Here is a 15,265-nt window from a genome sequence, read left to right on the forward strand (position 1 = left end):
GTCAACGCGCTCTTTGAACTTATTATTAACAGAAACATTTATGTATGTATGTTGATTTGATAATGGCAGTAATGCTTCTAAAGACATGTATTTTTATTTCATATTAAATATTTATAATCGTTTTTAACATAACACCAATTGCAATTGACATACAAGAGAATTACTTTATACGTCATAATAAATTACAATACATTGACCTCTTGAAATATTCATAGCAAGTGAGTATGTATTATGAATACTATATAAATACGTATGCTTACTTAATAGGGACTAGTTGCATGTAAGCTAATAATAGTATTTTACAAAACCACATTCTTACAGTTTAAAAGTTTGCTAAGAATTAATGACTAAATGCGCAATGTATTTAGTTATAATAAACGAAACCTTAGTATGGGATTTTTACTACTCTCTACACATTCTCTTATACTTACATATTCATTTCACTAATAGAACTAAACGTCTAGCTTCAAATTTTTAATTTATGCAGTACACTATGTTACAATGTATATAGAATGAGAAGTTCTAAGGGCAGTTTATAAAAAAAAAAAATATTTAAATAAAATTTAATTTTACTTAAATTTACAAAAGAAATTTAGCTAGTAACACATTTCAAAACACAAATTCTTATTTGCTATATACAAAATCTAACAAAATTTCTCGTTTGGTTTCAGGACGATACTGCACCGCCTTAAAATACATAAACGTACCATGTATCAGGTATCGTTCGGCTCGATTCAGTCCTCTGCAACACTGTCATAAACGGACATTCTATGTGCGCTATAATCGGCTGCCGAAATGAATTCAGCGCCATTTACATTTTTATGAAATAATTTTCTTCAAGTTTTCGTAAGCGGTGTTCATAATTCCCCAACTAATAAAGGAACGAAAAGAGTTAAAGCCACATCCTCTGTAGAAATATTTTATACGATTTCCTCGCTCAAAATATATTCGTTTGCATATCGTCCACATTGTTTCCGATTTTTGACCCATCTCGCTTTGCATGGCAACTTTTATAACATTTAGCGGATAAAAAAGTGTGCTAATTGACGCTCCGATAATTGCACCCGCAACAAATTCCTGTGCTGCTTTGCTTGTTTTCGACGTCTGAAAAGAGAATAACAATAATTATTTAATTATAAGTAAGTATTTTACAATTCTTACAGTCTTTGGTAGAAATAATGAAACTTCCTCCCGAAGCATAAAGAACATGGCATTCGATGGTCCATTTCGCCACAATACTGGCACAATACCTCTATATAGCTCTAAAAATCCATGATGTACTAGTACATAACTTAAACGAGTTTAAGTATAAAATTAATGGCAAAATGATAATAGGTTTGTCTAACTTACTTGAACGCTCGCGGAGTATTAGCGAAATACGCATGGTATTTTGAATGTGCCAATAATGTTTGTATCCTTTCGAAAGGAAGTAGTACAGCCTCAACTGTGCCTGATGTAATACCAGCAATTATTTTAACCGTGTATGCGTTTATATTAAAGTTGTCAATTAAATATCTGCGTGAACCATCAAACACACCAAACATAATTGACAACGATATTGTTTTTTGTGCCATTGGCGGGAATATACCACGATAGAGAAATCCTAAGCCTTCGTGTCGTAACTGGCCGAAAGCTGAAGTTATTGGCACACCATGGAGCATTTGGCGAAAAATCATTTTATAAATTGGATAGGTGACGCCTATATTTATAAAGGCTGCCCCACACCCGCATGCAAACTCTTTCCAGTCGAAAGCGGTTAATATAGACTTGGTGTATATGTGTGGGGTTGTTGTTAAAGCCTCACTACTGACGTCCCGCAATTTTGATTCGTTGTCCATGTTGTACTATGCATGCAAATAACAATTTTATCCAAATATTTATTTTGTATTATGGTTGATATGTAGCACTCGTCGATTATGGTGTCAACTTATTCTCAACATTTGATGACGGTTAAACTGCTGGAGATACTATTAGATGTGGGATTGTATGAACCTTTTCGATTTTGAATTCTATTTTTGCTCACACACACTGCTTTAATGAATAAGTTAACGCTTCTATGCACTAGACATGATCGAATGATTTATGCCTCGTATATCCCTAGATTATTAAGTTAAATTATTAAATTACATAACTATGATAATTAGCTATCTTACGGTCAGAACTATCCCTTTGGTGACTTCTCTCCTTATGCCTTACTTTCTCACATAAACATACGTCACGTTTTTCATTTAGCATATTTTGTAACACAGCCAGCTTTTGATTATAACAAATGGGAGAAGCAACAAATCTGTATGAAGATTGTTGCCTCTCTGCCTCTTTTAATCATAAAATATATCCAGCAGGATCAAGGTTTTACACGTACTTTTAAACTCCTCGTTCTTTTCGTAGTAAGAATTATCAATCTGTCATTCTGTAAACAGCTGATATTTTAAATATCTCAGCCGAAGAGAAAATTAAAACGTCGTTGATTAGAGATGATACAATGTTATTACTTTGGTTAAAGCGATAAAAGTTCTGGCTGTTGGTAATTATTCAAACTCAAATTGTGTACGTAGTGCGAACAGCTAATGTTTTGTTTATAATTAAAAGTAAAGAAAGCAAATGAATAAAAAAGAAAGTATAAACCCTAAACTTTTTTAAACTTCCACCAATTACATTCAATGGTTATGTTAACAAGGCGTTTTATGCATTCCCTTCTCCTTTTAACTCCGGAAGATTATGACCGCTATTATGGTATTTTAAAGCTATCGTAGAGAGGGACTCGTTGTTCGGATGTTCATAGGCCACCCAGAGGATACTTGGTCAAAGAACGGAAGTCGTAAGCTGCTTGAACCATATGTAAAATAATCGTTTCTGGCCACTCCCAAGTGAATGGCGATCAGAGCACTTTCCTCACTTGTGTAAACTTCTACACATGACTCCATCCTCTAACTTCTACCATATTCAATTAGCGCCACGTAGCGAAAAGAAGAAACGACTGGCGCGCTGCTGTAACCGCGAAAGCGGTGTCTACGCTTGTAAAGAAAAACAAAAAAGTTTACTTTTTCTGCATGGAATTAATGTATACTTCCCTTTTGTATGGCAGCTATACGCCATAATGGCCGAAACTGAACAATTAAGCTGCTTGACAGCAAAAAGCACACACCTTCCCTGACCAGTGCTTAAGGAACTCTCACATCGCAATGTGATTTGATTTGAATGTCACAAGGTGACCTCATGAAAAGCTGGATGCCAGTTGTCTTTATATTAGCAAAGCAGGCATCGTGGCAGGACAGTGCTTAGGTGACTCTCGCACATCGATATGAATTGATTTGAAAGTCACAAGGTGGCTTCAGTGAAAACTGTCTGTCTTCGGGCTCTATAAAAGAAAAGCAGACACCTTGCCTAGCCAGTGCTTAGGGGGTTCTCCCGCCTCGATGTGACGTGATTTAAAAGACAGAAGATGACTCCACGAGATACTGGCTACTAGCTTAAGGGACTCCAACGCCACAATGTGATTTGATTTGGAATGCACAAGATGACCTCACGAAAAGTTTGCTGCCAGCTTTCATTATATAAGTAAAGCAGGCACCGTGCCTAGCCAGTGCTTAGGTGATTCTCATGCCGCATGTGATATTATTTAAAAGTCAGGAGTTGACCTCATTGGAAGCTGACTGCCAGCTGGTTCTATAAAAAAAGCAGCATAGTTGTTCACTTACATTTCTCTTAACTTTCAGTTCGCTTAAATTGCTGATAAAGAATTTGATTGTTGCCTTTGACAATAACCCATGTCAAATTTCGTGAAAATATCTCATCAAATGAAAAGGTTTTTACATCCTTTCAAACTCTTGATTGCAACCATTCATGTCATTTATAGTAAATATAGGTACGAGTATATGCTATATCGATTCCGACAAATGATTCTTGGTGAGAAAAGCTGCCAAATATAGACGCATTAGTGAAATAGTATACTCGTAGCTCTTCTAACGTTTACGCAAAAACTTATTTGTTTGATCAGAATTATATTTTTTATTATTATAAATGAGCGTTTACTTAAATTTTTTTATTTGTTTATAGACTTATGTTAATAAAAAATAAGTTTTTTTTTTTTTAATTTCTAACAGATTTTTAAAATGAATAAAAGTAATATTCTTAAAAAATACAAAATATTAACAGGTTATACTTTTAAAAATCAAAAATTGTACTATATATGAAGAGTTTTATTAGTGTCTTTATAAATTATATGTAAAGATGAACGTATTATAGCATCACTTCGTTCAACAAAGTTTTCTAGATGAGCCCACAAAAACCAAAAAAATAATATACAAATGGTATATTTTGTTAAACGATCCAGAATATATAAGCGACGTAGAACTTTCTTGGCCTGTGGAATTGTATCTTCATTCTCTCCAAGTATATATGTGCGCATGCCAATTATATAGCCTCGTATGTATTGCTCCCAGTTAACTTGACTAGCAGAGGCGTCGAAAATTTTCTGATCTAATTGATTTAGGTTATCACTTAAACGTTGGAATTTCTCATTTCTAAAGTCCCAGTCTTTAGTCGTGTAGTACTGCAATAATTTCAGTCCCGTTGAAATTTTGTTTTGAACATGCACCATACTGCAAGAAGTGGTCAGTAAAATAATTTAAAAATATCAACTTTATATATAATATATAAAAAAAAAGTAATTGACTTACAATCGTTTTCGCCCAAAAAGTAATAAGAGAAAATCAATGAGGTATGCCGGAAAGTAGTGAAAGAAAATCACACAAAATAAATGATGGTAATAATTCTTTTTGATTGAGCCATCTGGATACCACAATGCGTAGCTTAGTGGAAAGTCATAGAAAAATCGCTTGCCAGTCTCAATACTTTCACCCCAAGAAAAGAGAGCTTTCTTTGATATGCAAAGATTACAAAACTCCACATTTCCTTGTTCTTTTGACTTGCTGCGATTATATCCCGCAATTATCATTCCATTAATGGCTGTATCTACTGGTATAACTGTTGATGAATAGTCAGGGTTGCAATGCATTGAACGAATTACGCCACGTGCTGCGCCAATCATAAGACCGGTAGGCCCATTAACACCTTCTATCCAACCAGGCAGGGGTTCCTTAATTGCAGCAGTAACTGCATAAAATAAATATAACATATATGAAATTAATTGGTCTCATAAAAGTTATTGCTTAGAGTCACACTAACTTTGATACGGATATTTGATCAAACACTTTAAAGAAGATTGCAAAGATCTTACCAATCGATGGTCGGGTAATAATGATAGGCAAATTTTTTCCATATCTACAAATCAGATCTTCAGTGAGCGCTTTACTATAGGCATATGTGTTGGGTAGTCCATTTAACAGTCTAAAATTAAAATCAAAATTTTATTACTTTCTTTATGATTTTAAAGTGATTTTAATGGTTAGGTATCTTTTTACCTTGGTGTTATTTCCAGCAACGCCTCATCGCTCATTTCTTCCACCATTTTTATTACATCGTAGGGATTTTGTGGTGCTGGATAGGCGCGCTCTTCCAAAACACTTTCATTGCATTGACAGTATGATGTCGATACGTGTATGATCACTTGGAGATTGGCCATTTTTTCAGCCAACTGCAGCAATTTCAATGTGCCCACAACGTTCATTTGAACCATAGGTCGCAGGGGTTGATCAAATCTCACGTTAGCCGCACAATGGAATATCACTTCAACATTCGATACTAATACGTTTGTGTCATTTGCGCTCAAACCAAGATTTTTTTCCAACACATCACCTTTGATGACTTGAATTTTATTCGCAATTTCAGGATTTTCTTTTAAAATTTTATTGAAAATCTGAAATAAAATTAATGCAGAGTGTTTGCTTAGTGACAGAGACAGAAGACATTTTCACGACTCAACTACTTATGTATGTACATATTTCCAATCCTATGAAAAAACGTATATATATATATACATATGTACATATATAATCCATTCTCTTAGAAGAAGTGCGATTTTCTGTCATTTTAAAATTTGCATTTTTCAAAAATGACTCTAACAGACCATTATGTAATTGTCAACATTCAAAACTCTCTGCGATTTCAGAAAATATAATCATGTTATCAGAACATATCCCAGGAGTCCAGTTTTGTCACATTTCTGCACTCAAGTCCCAATACCTTCCAAATTTTTAAAGTACGAAAAAAATTCAATTACCGTTTACTACTCGCATTATTAAAAAAACTGCTTGTACCACATGATGACTTTGAAATTTTACACATGTATGTGTAAGAACAATGTTGCCCATTGAAAATTTAACCGCATCATCTAAGTGTGGAAATAACGAGGCACATACATACAAATGTACAATGTATGTGCGTATTGATTTTCAAAAGACAAAATGTCTTCAAAAGCGTTATTATATTTAGCAAACAAACAATTTCAGTTTGTCTAATGCAAACTGAGGGCCATGACTTAATTGAAATAATCATTGGTAAATATTGTAAAAATTATAATATAGGTACATATACTTGTATACCTACATATATGAATATGTACCTGATTTGTATATTTACCTAATAATGTGAGAAATTACATAGTTATTTACAATAGTACATAAAGACTTTTTATAGTGGAAAGGTAAAATTAGTTCTCATGTTTGCTACCACAAATTTGCATATATACTTATACATAAATTTATGTAAGCCGCTGATTATAAGGATTATCAAATGTTCTGATACAATTTTTATGGTAAAAACAAACTTGCTTCGTTATAAAATCGTTCTCAGCGATTACCTTTTCATAATAACTTGAGCTTTAATTTATAAAAATCTCCTCAAATTATTAGAATTCAAAATTGTTCTTCGTCAACAACTTTTGAACGTTAGGGTTAACTACAAAAAAAGCGAACTATTAAGCCTGACCGATATGCCAAATATACGTTCCTTCCAACGCTTCTGATAAACATTTTTCGCTGCATCTTTGAATTTCTTCATTGACACCCAATAGGAACTTGTAAAAATATTTTTCAAACTCCGATTCGTTTAGTATTCTCTATGTAAATATACTTATTTAAAAGCTTACCACACATTTGAAAAACTGATCCTTGCGTATCAATGGATCGACACCTTTCTTGGATCTTATGAGCAGATAGATCCTTTTCACATCCGGACAGCTGCGCAACAATTTCTCCACCAACACCTTGCCCATAAAACCTGTGGCGCCGGTAATGAGTATGCTTTTGCCGGCATACCATTGGGCTATTTGAGATTTTTCACATTGTTCCACTGTAGTAAGGAGTTCCATTGTGTGGAAATATGAGTTTCTGCATGATAAATAGAAACAGGTATAAGCCTGATTACAAATACAACGAAAAATTAACAAAATGAAAAAAAAATTAATAGTATAAAGTTTACTGTAGTGGTAGGCGATTGATGTAACGGCGATACTTAGAGGCACACTTTCATGTATAGTACATAAGTGCACCCTAAATTTCATTGGCGTTGCCCACCACATATTAACAGAGTCCAAACAGAATCAATATTTGTTGAGTTGTGATTGTTTTAGTCAACAACATTGTATGCGTGCGCTAGTGTATGTAGCGTTTGCATTTTTGCGCCTACGTATCTCATACAGCGTATATCGATAGTTGGTAAATGCCGTTTTTTGTTTTTGCTACTGGTTAAATAACATTGTGTATTTATAAACTCTTTAAATTATGTCCGCATATGTATGAAATATTATATTATTATTTTTTTTAAATTTTTTTGGAGATTTTCCTTTATTGTTACATAACACAAAATTAATGAATAATGTAAAAATATAAAATATGCCATATACATATAAATAATGTTTTTATTGTCATATCGGCAAATATTTTGGAGTATCCTGTCGAGTTTACAATTGTTATTGAGATAAAAAAAAACCTCTTTCATTTAAATTACGTAGAATCAACTGTCTTCTGGGCAAGAATATATTACAGACACCAAAGTTTTATTTGAATTTGTACTATTTCCGATTTATAATAATTATTATAATTATAAAATAAAATTTTTTTCGAAAGTTGCTTCACTAAAATAAAGCCGACTTTAATAAAATAATCACAAGTTTTCGTATATATACATATATGTATGTACATTCATGCAAATATCATGAACAAAAGACTTAAGCGACATACCGGATATAAAAAGTGTCTGAAAATTAACACAAGATTTCAATTTGCCGCCATTTCAATAAATTTTCACAGTTGACGATGTTAAAGCACTATTTCGTCCATATTTTGTATGAAATTTTTGAACTGCGGTCACCAAGCTTTTATTATTTTTTGCTCTTTCGTTTAAAGCTCCATTTTTACTAAACTTAAACTGTGATCTGTGGCTTTTTTTTCACAGTTGTCAACACTTTACTACATAAATGGCAAAAAACTCTAATCTTGCGTTCTTTTTGGAACACCCTTCACAAACGCCGTTAAAAGTCCCTGCCTGCTAAATAAATCGCTACACTTTCAATTTCAAACACATTGGTGCTCCTCTTATCGCACTCAACTAATCTCACTTTAGCTGTGAATTTCATTAAAATTTGCGGTATATGTACGTACTTGGGTATGTATTGGTATATGCTAGATGCATGTGCATCGATCAAAATTAAATTATCCTAATTATATTATATACCATATGTATAATAAACATAAATTGCACTAAAAAATGTCTAGCAATAAGCTTATACTTTTTAATTGGTGTTTGTTTTCTCAACTTTTTTGCTTTATTGCGAAGGGTTGTTTTGACGAGAAGTTTAAGTACATAGATGTGTTACTAATTTTAAGTTAAATTATAAAAGGTTTATAAAATTATTTTACCATAAAAATGTTCTTAAATATGCCAGTTGACTAAATTATAATTAATTTAGTTCAATATTTAAAATTTTTGTCTGCAACATTTATTCATATATTTTGAAACGCGTGCGTGGGTAGTTAGTTGTGTTATTACAAGATTATGCACAAAATGCTGCATAAATATCATAAAAAAATTAAAAAATATTTATTGTTTTATTGTACGACGATAAATGTTTTATGCTGTGGCTCTTAATAGCTCTGCTACCTAAAGATTCACCCACATATGCATATGTTATTTACAATATTTACAAGAAGTGTACAAATTTGAAATATTCAAGTAAGCGAATACGCGTAATATTCACAGCTAATGCTGTTGGTGTAACAAATTAGCACTTTTACTACCTTGCACGCAATATTTTTTCAAATGCATGCATACACCCCAACTTACATACATATATACATACAAATATGTACATACAATGGATTTAAGCATACCTTGTGTGCGGCAGTTCTCATGTCAGAGTCGTTACTTTTGTCTTGCATTAAGCTTTGGCATGTGCATATGTATACGTATGAGTGCATATGTACATATATTTTAATACCTAATTAAAAGCATTTGTGTACTACGGTAGCAACCTGTTCGTGTAAATATGAGGAAACTAGCGCATATTGGAAGCAGCACATTTGTATTTTCAATTTTATAAATACCTAAATTTTTGTTTTTTTTTATAATAATTATTTATTTGTATACGAAAAATTCGGTAGGTTATCAAGCACTATGTTTCTGAGAAAAACAATTGGTGTTCTATAGAATTCATAATAATAACATTATAATCTATGGGTAAAATGCATACTCAATCTTATAGTCTCTGTCACTTCTTACGTTGAAGCCGGCTAGAGAGCTTTGGAATTATTTTACTATATTTACAGCATGGTTTGGCTGAAATTGGAAATATAAAAGAATATAAATATGTTGCATATTTAAAGTTAGATAGATTTGGAGTGAACTTGTTGCAGATAATATATGAACTATAAATCGGATACTAGGATCAAAATGTTACCAGAAAATCATGCTTTCAGTTCCAATTCGTATATTTAAACCGTTATATTAAGAAATATAAATATATCGATCGACTGGTGTGCGAGGGTTTGAATTAAATGCCAATATTTTTACTAACGGAAAATATTTTTGCGCAACAAATATCTTATTCTATAATTATTTATTACCAAAATTACTTAATTTTACACCTAAGATGCGATTTAATGCAAAAATTATGTTTAATACTTTTTTTGGATAAAAAAAATCTTCAACACAACAGAAGTTAAGAAGTTTTAAAAAAGCTACCACTGACTAGTTTCCTGCAGCAATTCTAAATTCCAGAATATTTATATACTTGAAAATTGGAGATAAAGAAGCGAAATATATATTTTGCCGAAACCTCGACGTATTTTCAATAAAGTCAATCAATGCGGTCACCATTAATGAGTAGATTGGTGTAAAATTACATGCGAAGTCAAATTCGCAATGCTTTTGTAATAATTATTGAATAAATGTGTGCTTAAAATACATATATACATATACATACATATCTAACACTATAAGAAAATTTTTGAATTTTCAAGGCGTTTAGAATACAATGTATCTATTTAAATCTAAGCTCAAAATGTGTCCAATCGTTCATATATAAACACATATGTAAATATACATATGCAATGAAGCAGCCGAGGCATTACTTTGAGATATACGCTGATTTACATACATGTACATATATGTATATGTACATATGATTGTAGTGCAAATTAGTAAACAAATAAATATCTGTTATATTCGGACGTTCACATTCACTTTTTAGCAAGTACACAAACTTAGTAATACAAAGTACCCAAAGTTAAGCTTAGTACTAACACAGTTCAGTAGACACGATTTAGTTTCAATGGCATTTTTTGCAAATTCATATTTTTTTACAAAATTTTTACGCTCTTAGGTATTAGCGCTAATTCATATTTTTTGATATTTCGATTTCTTCTGCACACTATTAATACAACTTGAGGAAATATCATTGTTTTGCGCTCCATTCAATTGAAACATTGAAGGAAATTTCATTATTCATTGCATTTTATTACTTTGGCACTACTTTAAGGCAATAATTAAGCGTTTTTCTCTCACATTAACATTATAATTAAGAAATTAAAGTATGTTTGTAATGAAGCTTTACAACTTTCAATTACATTTGTTAAAAATTAATTTGAAATTTACTAATTTTTATATGCGTGCTAATTGCAGTGTTTTTCTAAGCATCTTTGCGCCGTATTGATTGCCGCTTAAATTGTTGAAGGCTGTGTTATTAGTGACAAAATACATCATGACTTTGTAAACCACATTTAATTGCACTGTTTTCACATAAAAAACTGCCCGGAGAAGTTCTATATCATTAGCACATTTGTATTAATTTCTTTATAAACAAACAAATTCAGATACCATGCAGTTCCTTGGAGGAGCGTTCGTGACTGTTCATAAACTAATATCGCTGCTCTTAAACTCGTACTAGGCTTTCCGCGGCACTGCTGCGACTCACCCACTAACCGACTGACTGAGTGACTGACTAATAGAAGTAAATGAAAAGTTACTCTTCACTATGATTGCACGCAATTGACGACTCGGAAACTTGAGGAAGCACAATGCTTATTTCATGTACGACTACAGGTATTTGTGGTATTTCCAATATTCGAGTGATCGTTACACTGCGAGCTTTTCTGCGCTTACGACTGGAGCGTTTGTTGTGGTTTTCGCCTGAAGTCACAGCACAAACTGAAGTGAATATCATGAATAGGTAGGAAATTATATGATCTCCGCAGCAAAGGAGCCTAAATAGACGAACGAAGCACATGCACACACATACATATAGATCATGTTTTAAGTAGTTAATAATATTTGTGGTAAGAAAAATAAGAATAGGCAAATAAAGAAGCATCTTTCGAGGCGAATACGCTTTGCGCCAAATGTATTGGTATTCGTTTCGGTATATAGGGTCAACTAAATAGGCAGCACCAACAGTAAGTTACAAGTAATTTTACAGTGCTTAAAGTGTTACTTTGACTCGATTTAGACTGTCATAAATACTAATTAAAAACTGCAGGCATTTGTCAACGTGTGTACATTTCAATAGCATGAGAATTATGTTGACCTTCTTGCCCTACCCATGAACAAATTTACTTTACCGTTGTTCCAAAACTGGTATGCTATTTGAGAAGAATTCTTCTTGTTTAACTTAAAACACAACATATGTGTTTGCACATGTAATGAAACGTTGTGATAATAACAATATTAATTAGTATAATAGTATTAATTAAATAGTGTTAAAAGCCCGCTAAAAAATACATTATTAATAAGTCAGAAAAATATTGTAAAAATTAATGTTCAATTGATATTGTCGTTTAGGGCAATTATTTACAAACATACTTATTTAGTTATTATCGACAAATTCAACCCCGGAGTAATGCTTTTCGGTAGCGCGATTTCTTTAAAGCTGGTAAAAACTGCTTTGATAATTTTTTATTGAAAAATGAAGCAAAAATATTTTGAAGGATCTACCTCAGCGACAGCAAACGGATTTAAGTTGAAGCAGGTATTATGTGAGTGAAAATTATGATGTATATCCGCTTTTGACAGAGAAAATCTAGTCATATTGCATCCGCCGTCTTATGGAACGACCGTGTTGGAAAAGCTAGTTTTCTGAACCTCCTGTTAGAAGGCGTTAACACTTAATTCCTTACCACTGTAGAAGATCTATTGCTACAAGAACAACAACATACATTAAAGAGACGGCATTAAATTGTGCTCGAAAACCATTATCCCGGCTCTAAAGAAAGAGCTCTGAATTTTTTTGCAAAACACCTAACAATTGACATATTTTTTGAAAATCCAAATACATATAACCCCTAGAAAATTGGTCATGAGTCGATTGGAGCAGAAACATAAAAAATAAAAAAATGTGTTAAGTGGTTTGGTAAGGAGGCTATCACATTACTATTATTTAATTTTACCATTATTGCCTTGTAATCCTGTATCTCTTTTTCGCTTTTCTCGAACCTGAATTTATTGGAACCTTGTAGGTACATTTTTTTTCGGTGTGTTTTAAGATAAAATAGCTTTGGAACCGACAAAAAGACTAAGAGTGCATGTAACAAACAGTTTTTGGATAGACTCAACACATTTTATTTAGGCCTGAACTTTTTGGAAAAACTTCTACGCGGAGAGGAACATCGAAATTGTCCATCAATCAAGTGTATGGCGTTCCGAAAATAAGCCGAAACCGAAAAACCAAAATTCGCCGAAGGCACTGAAATCCATTCCACCCAAGGCTTATAACAAGTTTTCAGGACTCTAAAGTTAGTGCTTAAATTATAAAAAACTCGAATATTTGAAAATCCTAGTCTTAAACAACTTTAAGGATGCTTAACAAATATCTTATTGGGATTCACTAAGTGAGTAAAGACACACCAGGCAGCGTATGTAAACAGGTTAAAAATGTGACAAAGAAACTGGTTGGGAAGGCTACTCCTTGTCTTGGCATGAAAATAAACTGAAAGTGAAAACTACCGGTTTGTAAGCATATGAATGCGTTCAGTGAATACATTTCGTTTACCTAATTTTGCCATTGCAACAAAACAGCACAACAATGCGTTTATAGCAATACCAGCCTATTTGCAAAAATAACTCCAACAAACAGAAGAATTGGCGCAAATTTACTTCTTCAAAAGGTTAACATTCTTAACTAGTCTCATAGCAGTAAAAGTAATTGCTTTTTTAAAACAGCTTGGGTTATATAATATACGTAAGTATATACCATATATTTGTATATGCGTACAATCACTTTATAAATGGCTATGTGCGAATTTACGACTGAAATAATTAAAATTTGGGCATAAATAAGTGTGGCCAGGAAATGAGCTATTAACATATTAAAGCTTGAGTACATTTTTTACGGAAGTAGTATTTTTCGCATATTTCATTCTTGCATTTATATGAGCATAATCTTACGTTGGCATAGGTGTAATAAGCATACACACATATTTACAATGTTTAAGCTTACGAAATAAATATTTTTGGTACTTTTTCGCTTTTTACCACTTTGCACACTTTATTAGGGCGAACAGGGACAGAAAAACGACTATTTTTCTCAAGGCCGCCGAGATGTAAAGTGCAAGCAGAGATAAAAAAGGCACTTGTAAACCTGTTCGGTACAAGCTAGGGATTGGTGGGTGCGAAGAGAAATCTCATGTCGTTTTTATAATACCCTTTGCTGACAAAAATGCAACTGGTGCCAAAATAAATGCAATTATTTCATTGCACAGTTGCACAAGTTGCCTAAATTAATAATATTTATTGAAACGAACTTTATATTTACACGACTGTCAAAGAAGTTGAGTGCATTAAGTTCGTACACCCGTGTGAATCAAGAAAAGCTTAGGCTAACTCCAAAATTATATAAAAGGTGGTTGTCCAACTGCTGATATGATACGAGTATTTAAGGGCTGAAGAGCTGATTGTTTTCCATTATTATTTCTACATATTTCGTTGTAAATAAAACGCAAAATATGTAATTATTCATCAATATTTATTTTGTCGCCTTCAAAGTAATCCCCACCAGATGTAATACACTTATGCCAACGATTTTTCCAGTTATCTTATTGACCGTCTGTCCCTTCACAACAAATTCATAATGCACCAAATTACGAATATTAGAAAAAAAACTATTAGCATCTTGATTTGTGAAGGGGTTTGGTGTGGTTTTTTTGCTTTCGGCTTGTTCTTTTTCGCTTCATTCCGATGATTCTTTACTTGTTTGAATGTGTGACGGGTTTACGGTCCTATTTTTGAAAAAAAAAACAGCTTTTTCGGGACAAGTGAAGCAAGAACAAGTGAAGCAAGAACAAGTTTCATACCCAAAACATCCACCAAAATTATTCAAACGGACTCGGGAGAAATGTCGAGCACTCTTGCCATCTCTTTTACACTTGCCTGACGTTTTTCAAGCATCGTATCCTTCACTTTTTTAATATTTTCATCATTACGACCATCTTTGATGGCTTCGTATCACTCGTAGGTTTGTGTTTTTAATAAAACTGAATCACCGTAAGCGTTTGCCGACATTCACAACGATTCCTCAGACGAAATTTGGTTAGAAATGCAAAATTTGAGACAAATTCTTTGTTCGATATTTTTATCCATTGTAAAAATCAGAGATAAAGAGATGCACAATTCATCTCTCAATGGAAGTGAGAGATTAATTGCGAAACGTTAAAGCCACGGTATAGGAGTACCATGTACCATGGTTAAAACCTCTTGAACTCTGTCAACTGTCAAAGTTCAGGAAGTTTTGACTTTTACCAATTAGAAACGAGGGATGACCTGATTGAAATCTTACAAAAAAAATATGTAAACGGAGAGATTTATTGCATAATAAAAA

At 32.8% G+C, this 15,265-nt stretch overlaps 2 protein-coding genes across 4 annotated transcripts; both read right to left on the reverse strand.

Annotated features, from left to right (window-relative positions):
* Window positions 1-461: 461 nt before the first annotated feature.
* LOC105230856 (mitochondrial nicotinamide adenine dinucleotide transporter SLC25A51) lies at window positions 462-2,409 on the reverse strand. The gene is made up of 4 exons (XM_011211852.4): window positions 2,154-2,409; window positions 1,351-2,097; window positions 1,162-1,291; window positions 462-1,104 (listed from the first exon to the last, which is right to left on the reverse strand). The coding sequence occupies exons 2-4, from the start codon at window positions 1,836-1,838 to the stop codon at window positions 820-822; spliced, it is 903 nt and encodes a 300-aa protein (XP_011210154.2). The 5' UTR covers window positions 1,839-2,097; window positions 2,154-2,409; the 3' UTR covers window positions 462-819.
* Window positions 2,410-4,105: 1,696 nt separating this feature from the next.
* LOC105230858 (putative fatty acyl-CoA reductase CG5065) lies at window positions 4,106-11,619 on the reverse strand. Of its 3 annotated transcripts, none has more exons than XM_011211855.4 (6): window positions 11,372-11,619; window positions 7,049-7,289; window positions 5,424-5,818; window positions 5,240-5,349; window positions 4,680-5,115; window positions 4,106-4,601 (listed from the first exon to the last, which is right to left on the reverse strand). In XM_011211855.4, the coding sequence occupies exons 2-6, from the start codon at window positions 7,268-7,270 to the stop codon at window positions 4,184-4,186; spliced, it is 1,581 nt and encodes a 526-aa protein (XP_011210157.2). In that variant the 5' UTR covers window positions 7,271-7,289; window positions 11,372-11,619; the 3' UTR covers window positions 4,106-4,183. The 3 variants fall into 3 exon arrangements, with proteins under 3 accessions (XP_011210157.2, XP_011210156.2, XP_049304219.1); XM_011211854.4 differs by having other exon boundaries at window positions 11,275-11,619; XM_049448262.1 differs by lacking the exon at window positions 11,372-11,619 and adding an exon at window positions 8,142-8,885.
* Between the last annotated feature and the right edge of the window lie 3,646 nt (window positions 11,620-15,265).

Source organism: Bactrocera dorsalis, chromosome 2 (assembly GCF_023373825.1).
Source record: "Bactrocera dorsalis isolate Fly_Bdor chromosome 2, ASM2337382v1, whole genome shotgun sequence".
In the NCBI taxonomy this organism is placed as follows: domain Eukaryota; kingdom Metazoa; phylum Arthropoda; class Insecta; order Diptera; family Tephritidae; genus Bactrocera; species Bactrocera dorsalis.

Excerpts from the sequence above, each read along its gene's own strand:
- LOC105230856 (XM_011211852.4), bottom strand. The coding sequence starts at position 1,838 with ATGGACAACGAATCAAAATTGCGGGACGTCAGTAGTGAGGCTTTAACA. Across the intron at positions 1,292-1,350 it reads AATACTCCGCGAGCGTTCAA|TTATGTACTAGTACATCATG; the intron begins GTAAGTTAGACA and ends AACTCGTTTAAG. Across the intron at positions 1,105-1,161 it reads CATTATTTCTACCAAAGACT|ACGTCGAAAACAAGCAAAGC; the intron begins GTAAGAATTGTA and ends TTCTCTTTTCAG.
- LOC105230858 (XM_011211855.4), bottom strand. The coding sequence starts at position 7,270 with ATGGAACTCCTTACTACAGTGGAACAATGTGAAAAATCTCAAATAGCC. Across the intron at positions 5,819-7,048 it reads ATCAGTTTTTCAAATGTGTG|ATTTTCAATAAAATTTTAAA; the intron begins GTAAGCTTTTAA and ends ATTTTATTTCAG. Across the intron at positions 4,602-4,679 it reads CTTTTTGGGCGAAAACGATT|TATGGTGCATGTTCAAAACA; the intron begins GTAAGTCAATTA and ends CACTTCTTGCAG.